This window comes from Gopherus evgoodei, chromosome 23 (assembly GCF_007399415.2).
Source record: "Gopherus evgoodei ecotype Sinaloan lineage chromosome 23, rGopEvg1_v1.p, whole genome shotgun sequence".
Taxonomy (NCBI): Eukaryota; Metazoa; Chordata; order Testudines; family Testudinidae; genus Gopherus; species Gopherus evgoodei.
The window spans coordinates 1,944,510-1,958,516 of record NC_044344.1 but is presented as its reverse complement, the minus strand read 5'-3'; the positions used below and the strand labels follow the sequence as shown (position 1 = coordinate 1,958,516).

General features: G+C 53.0%; 1 protein-coding gene across 1 annotated transcript in view; it reads right to left on the bottom strand.

Moving 5' to 3' along the window:
* Positions 1–14,007, bottom strand: part of DNAJC7 (DnaJ heat shock protein family (Hsp40) member C7) — a 28,951-nt gene that overhangs the window by 4,519 nt on the left and 10,425 nt on the right. The window contains exons 3-14 of the mRNA XM_030541397.1: positions 11,287–11,375; positions 10,617–10,741; positions 10,415–10,528; positions 9,833–9,907; positions 7,299–7,417; positions 6,562–6,715; positions 5,652–5,816; positions 4,425–4,516; positions 3,042–3,115; positions 1,717–1,863; positions 1,297–1,449; positions 639–701 (exon numbers count right to left, since the gene is read on the bottom strand). Of these exons, the coding sequence (XP_030397257.1) occupies positions 639–701; positions 1,297–1,449; positions 1,717–1,863; positions 3,042–3,115; positions 4,425–4,516; positions 5,652–5,816; positions 6,562–6,715; positions 7,299–7,417; positions 9,833–9,907; positions 10,415–10,528; positions 10,617–10,741; positions 11,287–11,375 (1,370 nt within the window). The remainder of the gene's footprint in view (positions 1–638; positions 702–1,296; positions 1,450–1,716; positions 1,864–3,041; positions 3,116–4,424; positions 4,517–5,651; positions 5,817–6,561; positions 6,716–7,298; positions 7,418–9,832; positions 9,908–10,414; positions 10,529–10,616; positions 10,742–11,286; positions 11,376–14,007) is intronic.

The following is a 14,007-nucleotide window of genomic DNA, read 5'->3' as shown; positions in this document are numbered from 1 at the left end:
AGGCTGGCACAGGGTCAGTGCTGGTAAGTTAAGGGGTCTGGAGAAAGGATTGCAAGGGCGAGTCAGGGGTCCCAGGTTAGGGGTCCCTGAGTTTCTCCCGTGGGTGCTATTAATGCTGGTTAAGTGCCGACCAGATGCTCAGTGCTGTACAAGCCACCCCTGTGCCAAGAGGCATGCAATCTATGGGGAGCTGACCATGCACAGGAGAAGGATGGTCAGCGTGGGGCATAACACCATTTGCAACATCCCCTGGGCAACTCAAATGCAGCGACAATAGGCCGGGCCCTCCAGAAGGCCCCTGGGAACTGTGCACATCCAACAGGAGACAGGACAGGCTAGCTATGCAACGTGTCTGATCAGACACCCTCCCTACCAGAGTCAGTGACCCAACCAAGCCTATTTCTCAGCAACAGAACACCATTAGTGCCATGTTCACACACACCTCGAGGGGAAGCTTTTCGCTACAGGGGCCCCAGAAGCAGCCATCTGCTGGTGCACTGCACAGACCACGCACGTAAGCCGGGAAATCAAACATGAACCCTTTCGATCACTGACTTACGGCTGGGATGTTAATGTGACCGTCACGTATATGAACAGCACAAACATTTCTCACGCTGGTGGAAAGATGTGTCACCTACCTTCAAAACTGAAGCCACCTGGCCCACCAAAGAAAGCCTTGAAGATATTGTTAGCATCAAAATCTATGGCGGGAGAAGAGGGTTGTAAGTTAGAGACACTGCTTGTGTCATTTCACATCTTTGTAAACAAAGGATCCTAAGGTCCTTCCCAACAGGATACACAAGCTGTGTGTACACAGCGGAAATGCAGCAGCAGGAGCAGCGCTGCAGGGGTTTAGGGCAGAGAGCGCAGACGACCGGAGTCACCAGAGTAACTGCTAGAGTGAGAGCTTGGCCTGGACACTACTGGCCAAGAGGCTTATTGCTGGGATAAACATCATGCAACCAGCAGGCACCACGAGCCGTCAGCACCCATGGAAGAGAATCTCCTCAGCAGAACAGAGCCCTCTAGCTACAGGCTGGGGCACTGATTCAGGACCGATAGAAGGAAGGATGCCATCTGCTGAATCACCAACAGCTAGGGGCAGCCCTCAAGTGTTCCTTGGCCATCTCCCCTCCCAAATACCGGCTCAGCATGACCACGATCCGTTCATGGTGCCATCAAACATAGCCGGCTGCCCACATCAGCAGGCGTTTAACGCAAGCAAGGTAAGGAATAGCCCCCCCCCCCTCCCGAAGCGAAGGCAGATCTGGCATCGCATGCTTATCGAGCACTTACCTGCCATGTTCATGCCATCCTCCTCCAGATCCTGCCCACTGTCGTAGCGAGCCTTCTTCTTGGGATCTGACAGGATGGTGAAGGCTTCTCCGACTTCTTTAAACTTCTTCTCCTCTTCTTTCTGTATTTCTGCGCTCGCCCCACTGTGCCGGTCTAAGGGGCAAAGACAGGTAGGAAAGCAGCTTTCAAATGCGCCAAGCGTAGCTGGAAAACACTGCACATTCCCGTCAACCATCAGCTTTTCTGTGCCACCGTGGTCATCCTGCTGAAACAGTCATTAAAGAACTCAAACAATACAGCCCACAGGGGGGTTCTGAAGGCTGGGAAAGTGCTTCCTCTGAAATTCTCTCGTCCGTTAACTTCTGCTCCTGAAAAACCAAAAGCAGTGAGCTGCAAGCTAACAGCAGAAACACTTCTTACCTGGGTGGTGCATGAGTGCCCGTTTCCTGTAGGCCTTCTTGATCTCATCTTCGGAGGCATTTTTGTCCACCCCGAGGATTTTATAGTAGTCTTTCCTTTTGCTCTTTTTCAGTTCCACCTGTGCATTCTTTAGGAATTGCTTGTGTTCTAGAGAGAAAAGCAAGGCAGAAGGAAAGCACCTCGTATCACACGCAGCCTTCGTAGCAACAGAAGGAAAGCACCCTTTGAGAATTAAAGGTTCTCTCTCGCTGTCCGTAGCGAGACCCCTCCATTAACGTATGTGCACTCACATCATTATACTGAACACTCCCGGGGGCTGGGAACCAGGGGCCTAGGTACTACACAGGCAGCCATAGCCACTCGAGAGGCCGCATGTTGGATTTTCCCCAATCCCCACTCACAAGACAATCCCTTGGCATTACACTAGGTGCAGTACCCAAGCCAAACCATCCATCGTGTGCTGCTTCTGCTTGTAAGGCAGCGCCGTCAGGTGCTTTTCATCTCTGAGAACAGAGGAGACTCTTGTGCTCAGGCCTAGCACTTCAGAGATGGCTCAGCGAAGGCCCAATTTCCAGAGAAGTGTGAATTGCTTAGTCACTGGGGTATGGGCACCTAACTCTGGTTCCTTGGAAAATTCCAGCCCAGGCTGATTCAATGTTAACGTTCTTTCAGCGACACCCACTTCCCTGAGCCCCTGGCAGGTGCCTGGTGCTCCCGGCACCATCTTAAAACACCTCTGGCTGCTACGCACAGGGAAATGGCAGCACCCTCTGTGTGTCAATAAAACCGTAGCACCAAATATAGAATCAGAGAATCTCAGGGTTGGAAGGGACCTCAGGAGGTATCTAGTCCAACCCCCTGCTCAAAGCAGGACCAATCCCCAGACAGTTTTTTTTTTTAAACCCTAGTTCCCTAAATGGCCCCCTCAGGGACTGAACTCACAACTCTGGGTTTAGCAGGCCAGTGGGGAAACCAAGGCACAAAGAAATCAAGTGACTTGCCCAAGGGCACTTGGCATTTGTGGCACAGCCAGGAATTGACCCTCATGCCACTCTGGGTCTCAGTCCAGCACCAACCATTCACTAAGCTCTACCCCTGCCCTCCCAACACTGGGAGAGAACAAACTCTTACACGATGCCATGAAGTAGCTGTTCCAGAGCTTCTCCCAATATCCCTACAAAGCCAGGGGCAGTATTAAAGCGAGAGGGGGCAGCTCCAGGTGGACGATAGTAATTCAGAGTGTTTACGAGCGCTCCCACCTTACAAGAAACACGTCTGTCAAGGGGCAGGGCGTGTGCATGGAATGCGAGGGCCGATGCTTTTACCTTTCGTTTTCTCTGTCTGGTAAACTTTTTCATAATCCCTCACAGCATCTTCGTATTGTTCTGTGTCCATGTAACTATGCAAGTAAACAACTGTTACAACGGAAGAGTTTACAGAGCCTAACAAAAACCACAGCAGCAGGGGGTAAATCTGGATGCTTCTGGAGGGATAAAGCTCCCGAGGGAAAGATGTGCATAGGACCCGCAGAGCAGAAGCACAGGGGCTCAGTAGGGGAGCCCAAGCGGGGATGCAAAGGGTGAAGACTAAAGCTCACAGCCCAGCTACCTGCATTTCTCAGGGGGGCCTGCAAAGGAAACCCTGGCAGGCTAAGCCCGTGTTCTGGCCTGACATGCACCTGCCGTCTCCCTGTGCAGGAGGAATCCTGGCAAATCAAGAAGCCACCTCTGATAGACCTGCTTCATCCATTTACCGGGTGCAGGAACTACCGGCAGGCACTGGGCATTCCAGGAAACTGAGCAGAGTTAGACTCGTTATCGACTCTGGACAGTTACGAGTGCTGAGGCATTTCTGTGAATACCCCAAATTATCAGAGGGCTCAACGGTGGCTGTCTATTGGCTGATGGACATGTAACACTGTTGCATTACCAGACAGCACCAAGTCCCAGGGCGGGGCAGCCAACCTGAAGAAAAATATCCTGCACGTCAACTTACAGAATGATCTGACGGGGGCCCCCAGTGGCCTTTTCAGCCTAGCAAGTGCCCAGGAAGCTCTGACACTACCCAGGAGAACCACCAGGGGCCCAGGAAAAGGGAAATGCAGAATTTCTGATGGAGATGGTTGAATAGACATTGAAACTCATCTCCATGCAGCAAGTCCTCAGCCCCTGCATCTGAGAACACATTGTGCAGGGACAGCCAACTCTCCAAGCAGCAGCAGCATCCCTAAAGCAAGGGTCCCCAGTGCTGGCGTTCATGCCCAGGCTGTGCCCCGTGCCCAGGGTGCTGGTTCAGAGAACCTAACCCAGAGCAGGGCAGCACAGCCACTGGCCCTGGAAGAGAGAGATCGGCCCTTTACAGGGAGGCATGAAAGGCAGGTCCTGCGATGGGTCAGAGCCAACCCTGTTTCACAGCAGGCTCAAAGTCAGGTTAACAGAGTGAGATTTCAACCACTCTGGGGACAGGACGTTGCTTTAAGCTACTTGATTACATAACCGGCTCCAAGGCTAAATGTGACTGGCAGCTTGCGGCATCAGGTCCCCGACGGTGCTGTCAGGCTTCCCGTAGCCAGCAGGCCCAGCCCTTGCTCCAGTCGGAGCCTGCGTTCACACACGCTGCCTTTCATCCCCGTGAAACTGGTCTCAGCTCTGCCAGCCAAGCAGCACTGCAGACCCCTGAACTGAACCTCCCAGACCCGGCCTGCTTACCACTGTGCTCTCCTCAGGTACGCTTTGATGTACGTGTCATCCAGTTTTATTGCATTTGTGCAGTCGTCTATTGCATCTTCTAGTTTCCTAAGCTACAAAGCCAGACACACAGTTATACATGAATCCCCTGGAGGGGATGGATCTCAATACGATTTACGTTGAAGCTGCAGAGATGGAGCTACGATCCCCATGCAAAACGAAAGCCATAAATACATGGCTCATCTGGAGAGGCCGTTTTCCACCTGTCTGGCCCATCCCCTTTCAGACCCTCCATCTCTGCCTCACGGAATAGCCTGGAGGTGAACTCCCGGCCAGGACTCTGCTCCCCACCCCAGCCCAGAACTCGAACTCCCTAGGAAATACTGGGACTCAGTCTGCACTTGGAGAAGCAGCAAATTGATTTTTATAAACCACCAACTGCTGCTTCTTAGACATGTGTTTGGAAAGGAGGGAGTGGGGGTCGGCAGGGAGTGGGGGCAAAACTTGGCCCCAAACTAATTCCCAGGTGGGATTACAAATTGGCAAAAATTAAGACAATTTTGGGGGGAGGAAGGGAGAACCACGTTATCAGTTTTCAAGTGTGAACACCCCCCAAAAGCAGTACACTCCTGGAGCCAGCTCTGGGGCCCACTCCCACGGCCCCATGTTCTGGGCAGGCTCCGAAGCCCATTGGTTTGAGCAGGCATGGCTGAATGCTGAGGCAGTGGGCTCGGATTTCACACTGGATGGGTCACGTGATTACGAGGTATTGCTCGAGTGGGGTTAGGTTTAATAACTCCTGTGCTGTAGTTTTCTTGACGTCTGGCAAGGGTGCCAGGGCTTTGGACTGGCAGCTTTTCTTTTCCGACAGAACTAAGGACAAGAAGTGGCCTGTGGGTGCTGACGTCTCGTTCTCAGGACGCAAGAAGGGGATCTAAGGCCTAACACCTCCCCACGTCTTCAGGACAGTTGTGTCCCACGCTGTTGGGACCAGCACCTACCCATGCAAGCATGAAGCCTAGCTCCTGGCCTGCGGTACCAGTGGGGACTATCCAGCCCAGCAGGGATGGAGAAGCATTGCCAAAGTAGCTTCAACAAAAGAGAAATTTGGCACCATGCCTCGTTCTGGAACGAACGGTCCCTCGGCTGTATCCCAGGGTTTCTCCTCCATGGTGAGGCGGTTTATATCTGGGGAGTGCCTTGAGCTCCCAGGATGAACGCCCACCTGTAACACTGCCTGGGTCTTACCTTTGAATTAACCGTCCCCCGGTTACAGTAGAGTTTGGCATTTGTTTTTATGTTATTTGGGTCTATCCCCAGTGCCTCTGTGTACAGTTCATATGCTAGTTTGTAATTGCCTTCTTTAAATGCTTTATTTCCATCTTCTTTCTTTGCTTTAAGGGCTTTGGCATTCTGAAAGAGAAAGTGCCCTGGGATGAGCACAGACGCTCCAGAGGTGACATCAAAGCCCAAGGCTCACTGATCCCACAACACGCTTTCTAACTTGCTTTCAAACACAGCCCAAGGCCATGTAAGTTGCAGATCTGTCACCACCCCAGCTCCTTTCTGCATAGAGAACTGCTCAGAAACAGCCAGTGTCAATCTCAGCCATTCCCCATGGGAAGAGACGACCGTTTAAGGCTCCAGGTCAGAACACAGCAGGGAAGGAAACAGTTGTATTATAGAAATGGAAGGAACCCAACGTTTTACAGCGTACCCAGCTTTGGGTTGCCTGGAAAGGTGGGTGAAGAAGAACTAAATTGGAGGAGAGAGGACGGGGCAGGAACTTGGGAGGAAAAAACACTTCAACTGCAAGTCAGCTGCAGATCTTCACGTTTGGACAGCTTATGTCAGACTTCACTGGAAGTCAGAGGCTAGAAACATAGTATCCAGAACTGCCGCGAGATCTGGGATTGCTCCAGAGAGCAGCAGCAGCAGCCTGCAGAGTGGCCTAACCCTGGAGAGGTCTGTCAGTGGCTACCTCACAGGGACGCAGCAGGTGGAGTTCAGGAAGGACTTGATGCGCTGGCTACTGCAGATCTGTGGAGGGTTAAAGCCTCTGCGAGGGGGAGGGGAAACACGGCAGGAAATGGGGAAGGGTTCGTCTGAGCAGAACTGATTCATGATAAGCCATTGGCTCCCCAGTCCCAGTACTTACTCGGCAGGCGAGACATGCTTTCTCGTGATCAGGGGCCATCCTAAGTGCCTGGATGAAGAACTGCACGGCCTTCTCGATACAGTCTTCATAGTAAAGGCAAAGACCTCGGACATAAAGGGCATCTGCGTTTGTGGAGTCCATCCTTAAGATGTCACTGGAATAGCCAGACATGCACAGTCAGAATCAAGTCTAAGCACTTTCGAGATGTCGTTTCCCTCTAACCAGCAAGAACAGTCTTGCTTCACCAAGGCATTGGCTACTTTACCAAGCCTGAGCCCAGGGTGCTGCTCTGGGAAGCGCAGGCAGGCCTGCGAGTGACACGGTGGGAAACCCAGTGTGGTTTTTAAGCAGGTGGCCTTAGTAAGGCTAAATGGCAGGGGGTGGAATTTGAGCATCTCTCCTAACCACACCTTGCACTGCAAGAGAAACGTAAGTTATTACACGTGAGTTTCCATCACATAACGCCCCCCCGCCCCCAGGGCTTTCTAACTAGGCTGAACAAACTCACGCTGAGCTAGCACTCAGATTCAGATTCAAGGTCAGAAGGGACCATTATGATCATCTACTCTGACCTCCTGCATATTGAAGGCGACAGAATCTCACCCACCCACTCCTGTAACAAACCCCTAACCTACGTCTGAGTTACTGAAGTCATCAAATCGTGGTTTAAAGAGCTCAAGGTGCAGAGAATCCTCCAGCAAGTGACTCTTGGAACATCAGTATGTCAGGGTTCCTACCTAGCTACCGACTGTGCTTCTGGATAGCGACCCAGCAGTGCCAAACATTCGGCCTTGAGGATTTTGAACCGATGACAGGCAGGAGCAAACTCCAAAGCACGGTCCATGCAGAACACGACCTAGTGAAAGAAGAAAAGCAAGTGGGAACAAAGCAAACTGCCAAGAGTCAGATCTGAGGGATGGTGCTCTCTCTGTACTAGCTGGGATGGCAGATTTGTCTTCAAACTGAACCATGCAGAACCAGACAACTGCGTTCTCAATAGCTGAAAAAACACTTCAGTAGAAGCCTCCCCATGTGTAGGGTCCTAAAGGCCCCTCATTTATGAAGACTTGCAGCTCGTCTTGTATTTCTAGCGAGCCCATCTCCGGGGTACCCAAGCACCACACACACAATGAAGGGTCACAGAGTGCCCCGTTGACAACAACAGATGAACCCAGCCCTTTTAAGGCCTCTGATACTATGGTGATAGGCACTAAGAAAACCCTCTGAACAGACCATTATGCTCCTATGTTTCCTGCACTTCTCCCTCCCCATTGGTAGGGAGTGCGGGAAGCAGTAGAAACCCAATCGACAGAGACTTTTGGAACTGGACTGAGCAAAGCACAAGATGCCAGGCAGGGTCCGAAGCCGCACTGGCCTGTGATGGGCTGGGTGACCTAATAGGTCTTTTCCAGCTCTTGTTTCTCTGGTGGGCCCAGCTGCATGAGAACAGGAGCATTGTTCCACAAAAGGTTCATCTGCTCCTGGGGCCGGGCTCTCAATCCCCCGTTTGTGACATCACAATTCGCTGCTGTGGGAAGCACCGAGATGCTACAGATCGAGGAGCCTGACGCCTTCTGGGTGGGGAAGGACCAGGAGCAGCTCTCCAGAAACAAAGGTTTTGTTTCATGCCAACATCCCTAGCGAAGTGAGATGGAGAAGTGAGGGACGGAGACACAGGCAGAGTTATTCCTAGATACAAAATCCAGATTGTGAAGAGCAGCTGGCACAGCAGGCCAATCAGATGAAGCAGAACGAGGAGTTATTACAGAATCCAGAGCCTGGGCTTCAGGTATCTCCTCCTGCAGGCTCTTATGAATAGAGCCCTTAACCCTGATGTGATGAAGACACGGTCTCCTGCCCTGGGCCAAACCCTGACCTCACATACACCCACTGAAGTCACACATGGGTGTCTGAGGGCAGATGTGTCTTTCAGGTTTCACAGCTGCTCTCATGAAGGCAGTGCATGAGCGAGGCTTAGAAACAGGAGTGGAGGATGCCGAGAAGAGCTATGCAGTCCCCCTTTAGCCCTTTAACGCTGGCAGAGAACCTGCTGCTCCGTGAATAGGGAGCCTGGGGATGTCTTAGAGGACAGCTGCTGAGAACGTAATCTGATGAGTTACACCCCAGCCCCACCCTGCGCGGCTAACAGATGTGAGGAGATTCACACCAGGCCAGTTTAGCACTTGGTCAGCAAAGCTCTGCCATCCCCACGGAGGCTCAGGGCTGTGGCGGGCAGAGATGCCTGTCCCCCAGCACGGACCTGCCGCAGGGGGGAGAGGCCCTCTCCCCGCTGGCCCCAGTGGGGACCTGCCCTGGATTTGTTGCCGCTGGGGGAGAGGAGACCCTCCCCCAGCCCAGCCCAGCCCAGGTCCACCGGAGCTGCCACTGGGGAGCAGCACCTCTCCCCCGGCCCCAATCTGCTGCGGTGAGAGATGGCAGCAGGGGTGGGGGGAGCCCCGGGCCAGCCTGCAACCCTGAACCTCTCATCCCTGGTCCCACTCCAACCCTCTGCCCCCTCCTGCACCTCAAACCCCTCATCCCTGGTCCCACCCCAGAGCCTGCATTCCAACCCTCTGCCCCTGAACCCCTCATCCCTGGTCCCACCCCAGAGCCCACATCCCAACCCTCTGACCCTGAAGCCCTCATCCCTGGTCCCACCCCAGAGCCCCCATCCCAACCCTCTGCCTCCTCCTGCACCCTGAACCCCTCATCCCTGGTCCCACCCCAGAGCCCGCATCCCAACCTTCTGCCCCCTCCTGCACCCTGAACCCCTCATCCCTGGTCCCACCCCAGAGCCCACATCCCAACCCTCTGCCCCTGAAGCCCTCATCCCTGGTCCCACCCCAAAGCCCCCATCCCAACCCTCTGCCTTCTCCTGCACCCCAAACCCCTCATCCCTGGCCCAACCCGAGCCTACACCCCAACCCTCTGCCCCCTCCTGTACCTCGAACTCCTCATTCCTGGCCTCACCCCAGAGCCTTGACCCCTAGCTGGAGTCCTCACCCCCTGCACCCAACACTCTGCCCCAGCCCTGAGCACCCTCCCACACTCCAAACCCCACGGCCCCACCCCCACCACATGAATTTTGTTATGTGCACCAATATGAAGGTGATGCTTTATACGCTACCTCCATATTGGTGCACATCATAAAATTCACTCTGCACATGGACATAAAAAATTAGAGGGGACACAGCCCCTGACCCCTGCTGAGCCAGCCAGATCAGTGTTTTCTGGCAATAATGTGACAAAAAAAGATCCATGTTGGTTTTACCTTCCTGAAATCTCGTTTCTCAAAATCAATTTCAGCTATTCTCTCGTATTCCAGCACAGTACTCGCATTCTTCAGCTGCAAGAAAGGAGGGCACGGTCGGTTTCCACTCCCCTGCGCTGCACCGCCGTCGGATGGCGTTTAAACCAGCCAGCACCCAGGACAGCAGAGCAGCCCCAGGAACAACAATACTCCGGAGCTACCTCTGCTCTTCTCAAACCAGTTTAATGGTGGGCACCTGGGATCGGATTGGCTTGACTGCCCTGGAGAATGAAGGCCTTAGCTTAACCACAGGCCAAGCATAGCACAGACAACAGGAGGGCATGTGCCCCCACACTGCCCCCCTTCCCACTCCCCTGGATTGCCCAGTCCAGCTCCCACAGCTCCATCAAGGCAGTTTGGCAGTGTGGGTATCAGTCTGCTAAGAACTGGACTGAGACCCCCCCCAACTCATTTCACCTCTCCCCCCCAGTGACACCATTTAGTCACTTCTAACCTGATTCTGCAGCCCAGAGGCGAAAGGCTCCATAGCACAATCCTGCTGCCCCCAGGAGGGGGCTATCTGGATCTCAGAGCGTGTTTTACCTCTTGTTGTGCCTGAGGGTTCGTGTGATCCAGTTCTAGAACTCGCTGGAAGCAGCGGCTGGCAGCCATGGCATTCCCGAGAGAGAGGTGACACTTCCCTTCCCGTACATGTCCCTGAGAAGACAGTAAAAACATGGCAATAGCTGGCGCCGGGGATTCCCAAGGCTGGTAACACCCACGCGCCGAAGGGCTGGTCACCTACCCGTACAAAGGTATCATCCAATCGGACTGACTGCTGAGCATCTCCCAGTGCTTCCCGGAACTTCCCCATCATCATCAGGGTGGCTGCTCTGTTCCCGTAATAACTGGCATTGTTAGGACATGCGTCTGGAGAAGACATGACAGCAATCCCAGTTAGTGCAATGCAAAGGGCTACACAGATTGTCGACAGAGCACTTTACAAGGTCACTGCTGGGTTCAAAATCACATTCCCTGTTTCCAAGTTCATACCCTACCTGAGCAGCTTAAAAATTACCTAGAGTCAACCGTTTCTAGTTAGGAGCCCCCAGAGGGATTGGAGTTCCCTTGTACAAGAGCACGGGAAATCACACAGCATCCTGTTCAGTGCTCAGCAACACTGCTCAGCCCACATGCAATCCGTAACACCACAGAGATCCCACTCAATAGCCTGGCTGGAACAGACACAGACACGGCGCTACACCACGCAGCGAGTGTTCACGGTAAGTCTGGTGAGACTGCGCACGGTAACTAACACATCTGTGTCACCGGGACACTCGGAAGAGGTTTCTTCAACCTGTGCCGTTAGCAACGCAAGTTGACCAATATGCTGGTTTCTTTCCCCCACAACCCATTCGGACTCGGAAGTCAGGTTCAGCGAGCCCCAGACCACGGTCACAAACAGTCGCTCTCACCTATGGCTTTTGTGTAGTAGTTGTATGCTTCATTGTAATCTTTCTTGGCATAATAAGCATTTCCTTGTTCCTTGAAAGACTCTGCTTCTCTGAAAGAGAGTAAAATACCCCACGGTGAGATGAACAGCGTATTGAAAGACACTGACCAGCCCCATCCCCAGCTGCCTTAGAACAGCTCTGCACTGCTCCACGGGCTGCGCATGGCTCCAGAGGTGGCCTGCCTGGCCACTACAGAACTGCCCCCTCGCTGGTACTCCTGGGGAAAGAGGGCACCCCACGTTCAGGGGACTCCCAGATGCTGGAACAGCCCTTGGGGCCACAGGCAGCTGGCTAGTCAACGCTGTGCTAGGGGCCAGCCAAGGATCACAGGCTCATGATGGATTCAGACCATCTCTGCACACTCCTCCCTTGAGCTGCACTAAATGCTGCCCAGCCACCGCCAAAATCTGGCCCCGCGAGCGCTGACTGACCCAAGGGTTTTTGTTCTTTAATTCTCAGAAACCAAGAAAATTGCAGAAGCTTTTACAGAATTTACGCGTCCGATCCTGCAAGGTGCTGAGCACCTCCAACTGCCACTGAAATCAGCAAAAACCGGAGGTGCTGACCACCTGTCAGGAGCAGCTCCATAGCAAGCAGGAATGGCCCAGACCACTGGAGAGGTCTCCTGAAGGCAGCAGGAATGGAGGGTGCCTGGCGGGCTGAGGAGGGGCTCAGAACTGCCCAAGAGCAGGTCCTAGGAAGTCTCCTAAAATATGCAATGTTCAGCCCGAGGCATCTCCCCCAAAGCCCTTGGAAATTGAGCCTTCAGAAAAACAGAAGTATTTACATCCACAGTCCATCTCATCACATTGGCAGGGCAGCATGGCAGGGATCATGCCACCGTTCCACGCCCCACAGCCGGTCCTTTGCACCCCACACATTAGGAAACGCTGCTCTTAGGGACAAACTCTGTCTGAGGCAGCGTAAGTCAGGCAGAACTGGGCCCCGTCACTGCATCTGCTGCTGAAACAGCAGCATTGATCAACATTTATAAATGCTCTTTCTCCCACATCCCAGCTGCTGTCTGGAGGGCTACCCACTCTCCTACCCTGCATGGCTTCTCCAAAGCAGTGTCACCTCTCAACGGGACCCAGGCAACAGCATCTACATACTGGTCTTTCGGGAGTTTAGCTACCAGGGCTTCCCAAGCTCAGGTCCAACGAACCTGAATGGTTGTGTTTCCCTTTCTATGCCACTGAACAGGTAAAATGGCAATGAGATGGATGCTTTAAAACAGGGGTCCCCAACCTTTTCGTCTGGCAGGTGCCAGACAAAGGACCGTGGCGGCGGTGGAGCATCTGCTGAAATGCCACCAAAATTCGGCGGCATTTCAGAGGATGCTCCACCGCCAGCCAGTAAGCGGACGCATTTAGATGCCCCCGCAGGCACCGTGGCACCCACGGGCACCGCATTGGGGACCCCTGCTTTAAAGTATGAACTCGCCCTGTTCTCGGATATATTTCAATCAGCACTGGGATAGAATCATTTGGGTCGTCACCATTGCACCCAGAGCTACAGAAATTAAAGCACCCGAGGTTTCCAATTATGCTCAGTCCTGCCGAAGGAGAACTCCCTCAACGCACACATGTCTAAAGCCTCTTCCTTGGAGGAAGGCAAATTTCAGAAATCGAGCAACGGGGGCAAGTCTACAGAGTTCACAATTAATGATCAAAATCGCATTAGGGAGGCAGTATCACTTGGCATTGAGAGTCATTGCACTGGGCTAGTCCAGGCACAGATATCAGTTGCACATGGTAGGCAACTCCTTCCTTACCACAAGTGGAGTCGACGCACATATGACACCTTCCTCCTCTCAAAGGAAATGTCAGCCAGCTGCTCCATATATAGACTTCACAGCAGTAATGGGGCAAAGGCTTATGGCATTAAAATAGCTAAGGGGACATCCCAGCCTGCCAGCAGAGTTCCACATTCGGTCCAAACGCTCAGGTCACGCCAGAAGCCGAGCTTCTCCCGCTTCCGAAAAGCCAGGGCCTAGAGAGCTACAGAAACCAGGAAAATCTCTTTTGAGGCTTTACCATGATTCTGCTCAGAAATGACTTGTTGCGAAGTCCAAGGCCGACATACAGCACTGAAAATAGCTTTAATACGCCAACGCAAGCAGCACAGGCGTCCAGAACAGGCAGCCCAAGGAGTTACTGGAGCTATCCCCAGCCCCCCCTCCTTCCCTGTAACGCCATGGAAAAGCTGACCAACCAGTTTTACTGCTGGGGAACATAAGCAATTTCTACTACCACTGTTAGCTTTGTGGTAGCATCCAGAGGCCCAAATCGGGATCAGGCCCCTTTGCACTACAAGCTATACCCAAACTCACAGGCAGGTATCAGCCCTATCTTGAAGAGCTTCCAGTCTAGTTGATCAAGGAAGGTACAAGCCCGTATCCATTTGGTTCCATTTTATTTTTAAAACCTACAATTTACAACCATTCTGTGCGGCTCAGGCTCTGAACAAGCAGCATACAGAGACCTGCTGGTCCAGAGCCTATTATTTCACATCGACACTGTCGGATCCCGTTGTGCTACTTGTTGGACAGACACAGTAAATGACAGTCCGTGAGCCAAAGAGTCCAAGCTGAAGACACCTTTCAACCCCCCCACCCCCTGATTAAATCATCCGCTACAGAATAAATCCTGGTTGGGTATTCAAAACCCAGCTGTCCATGTG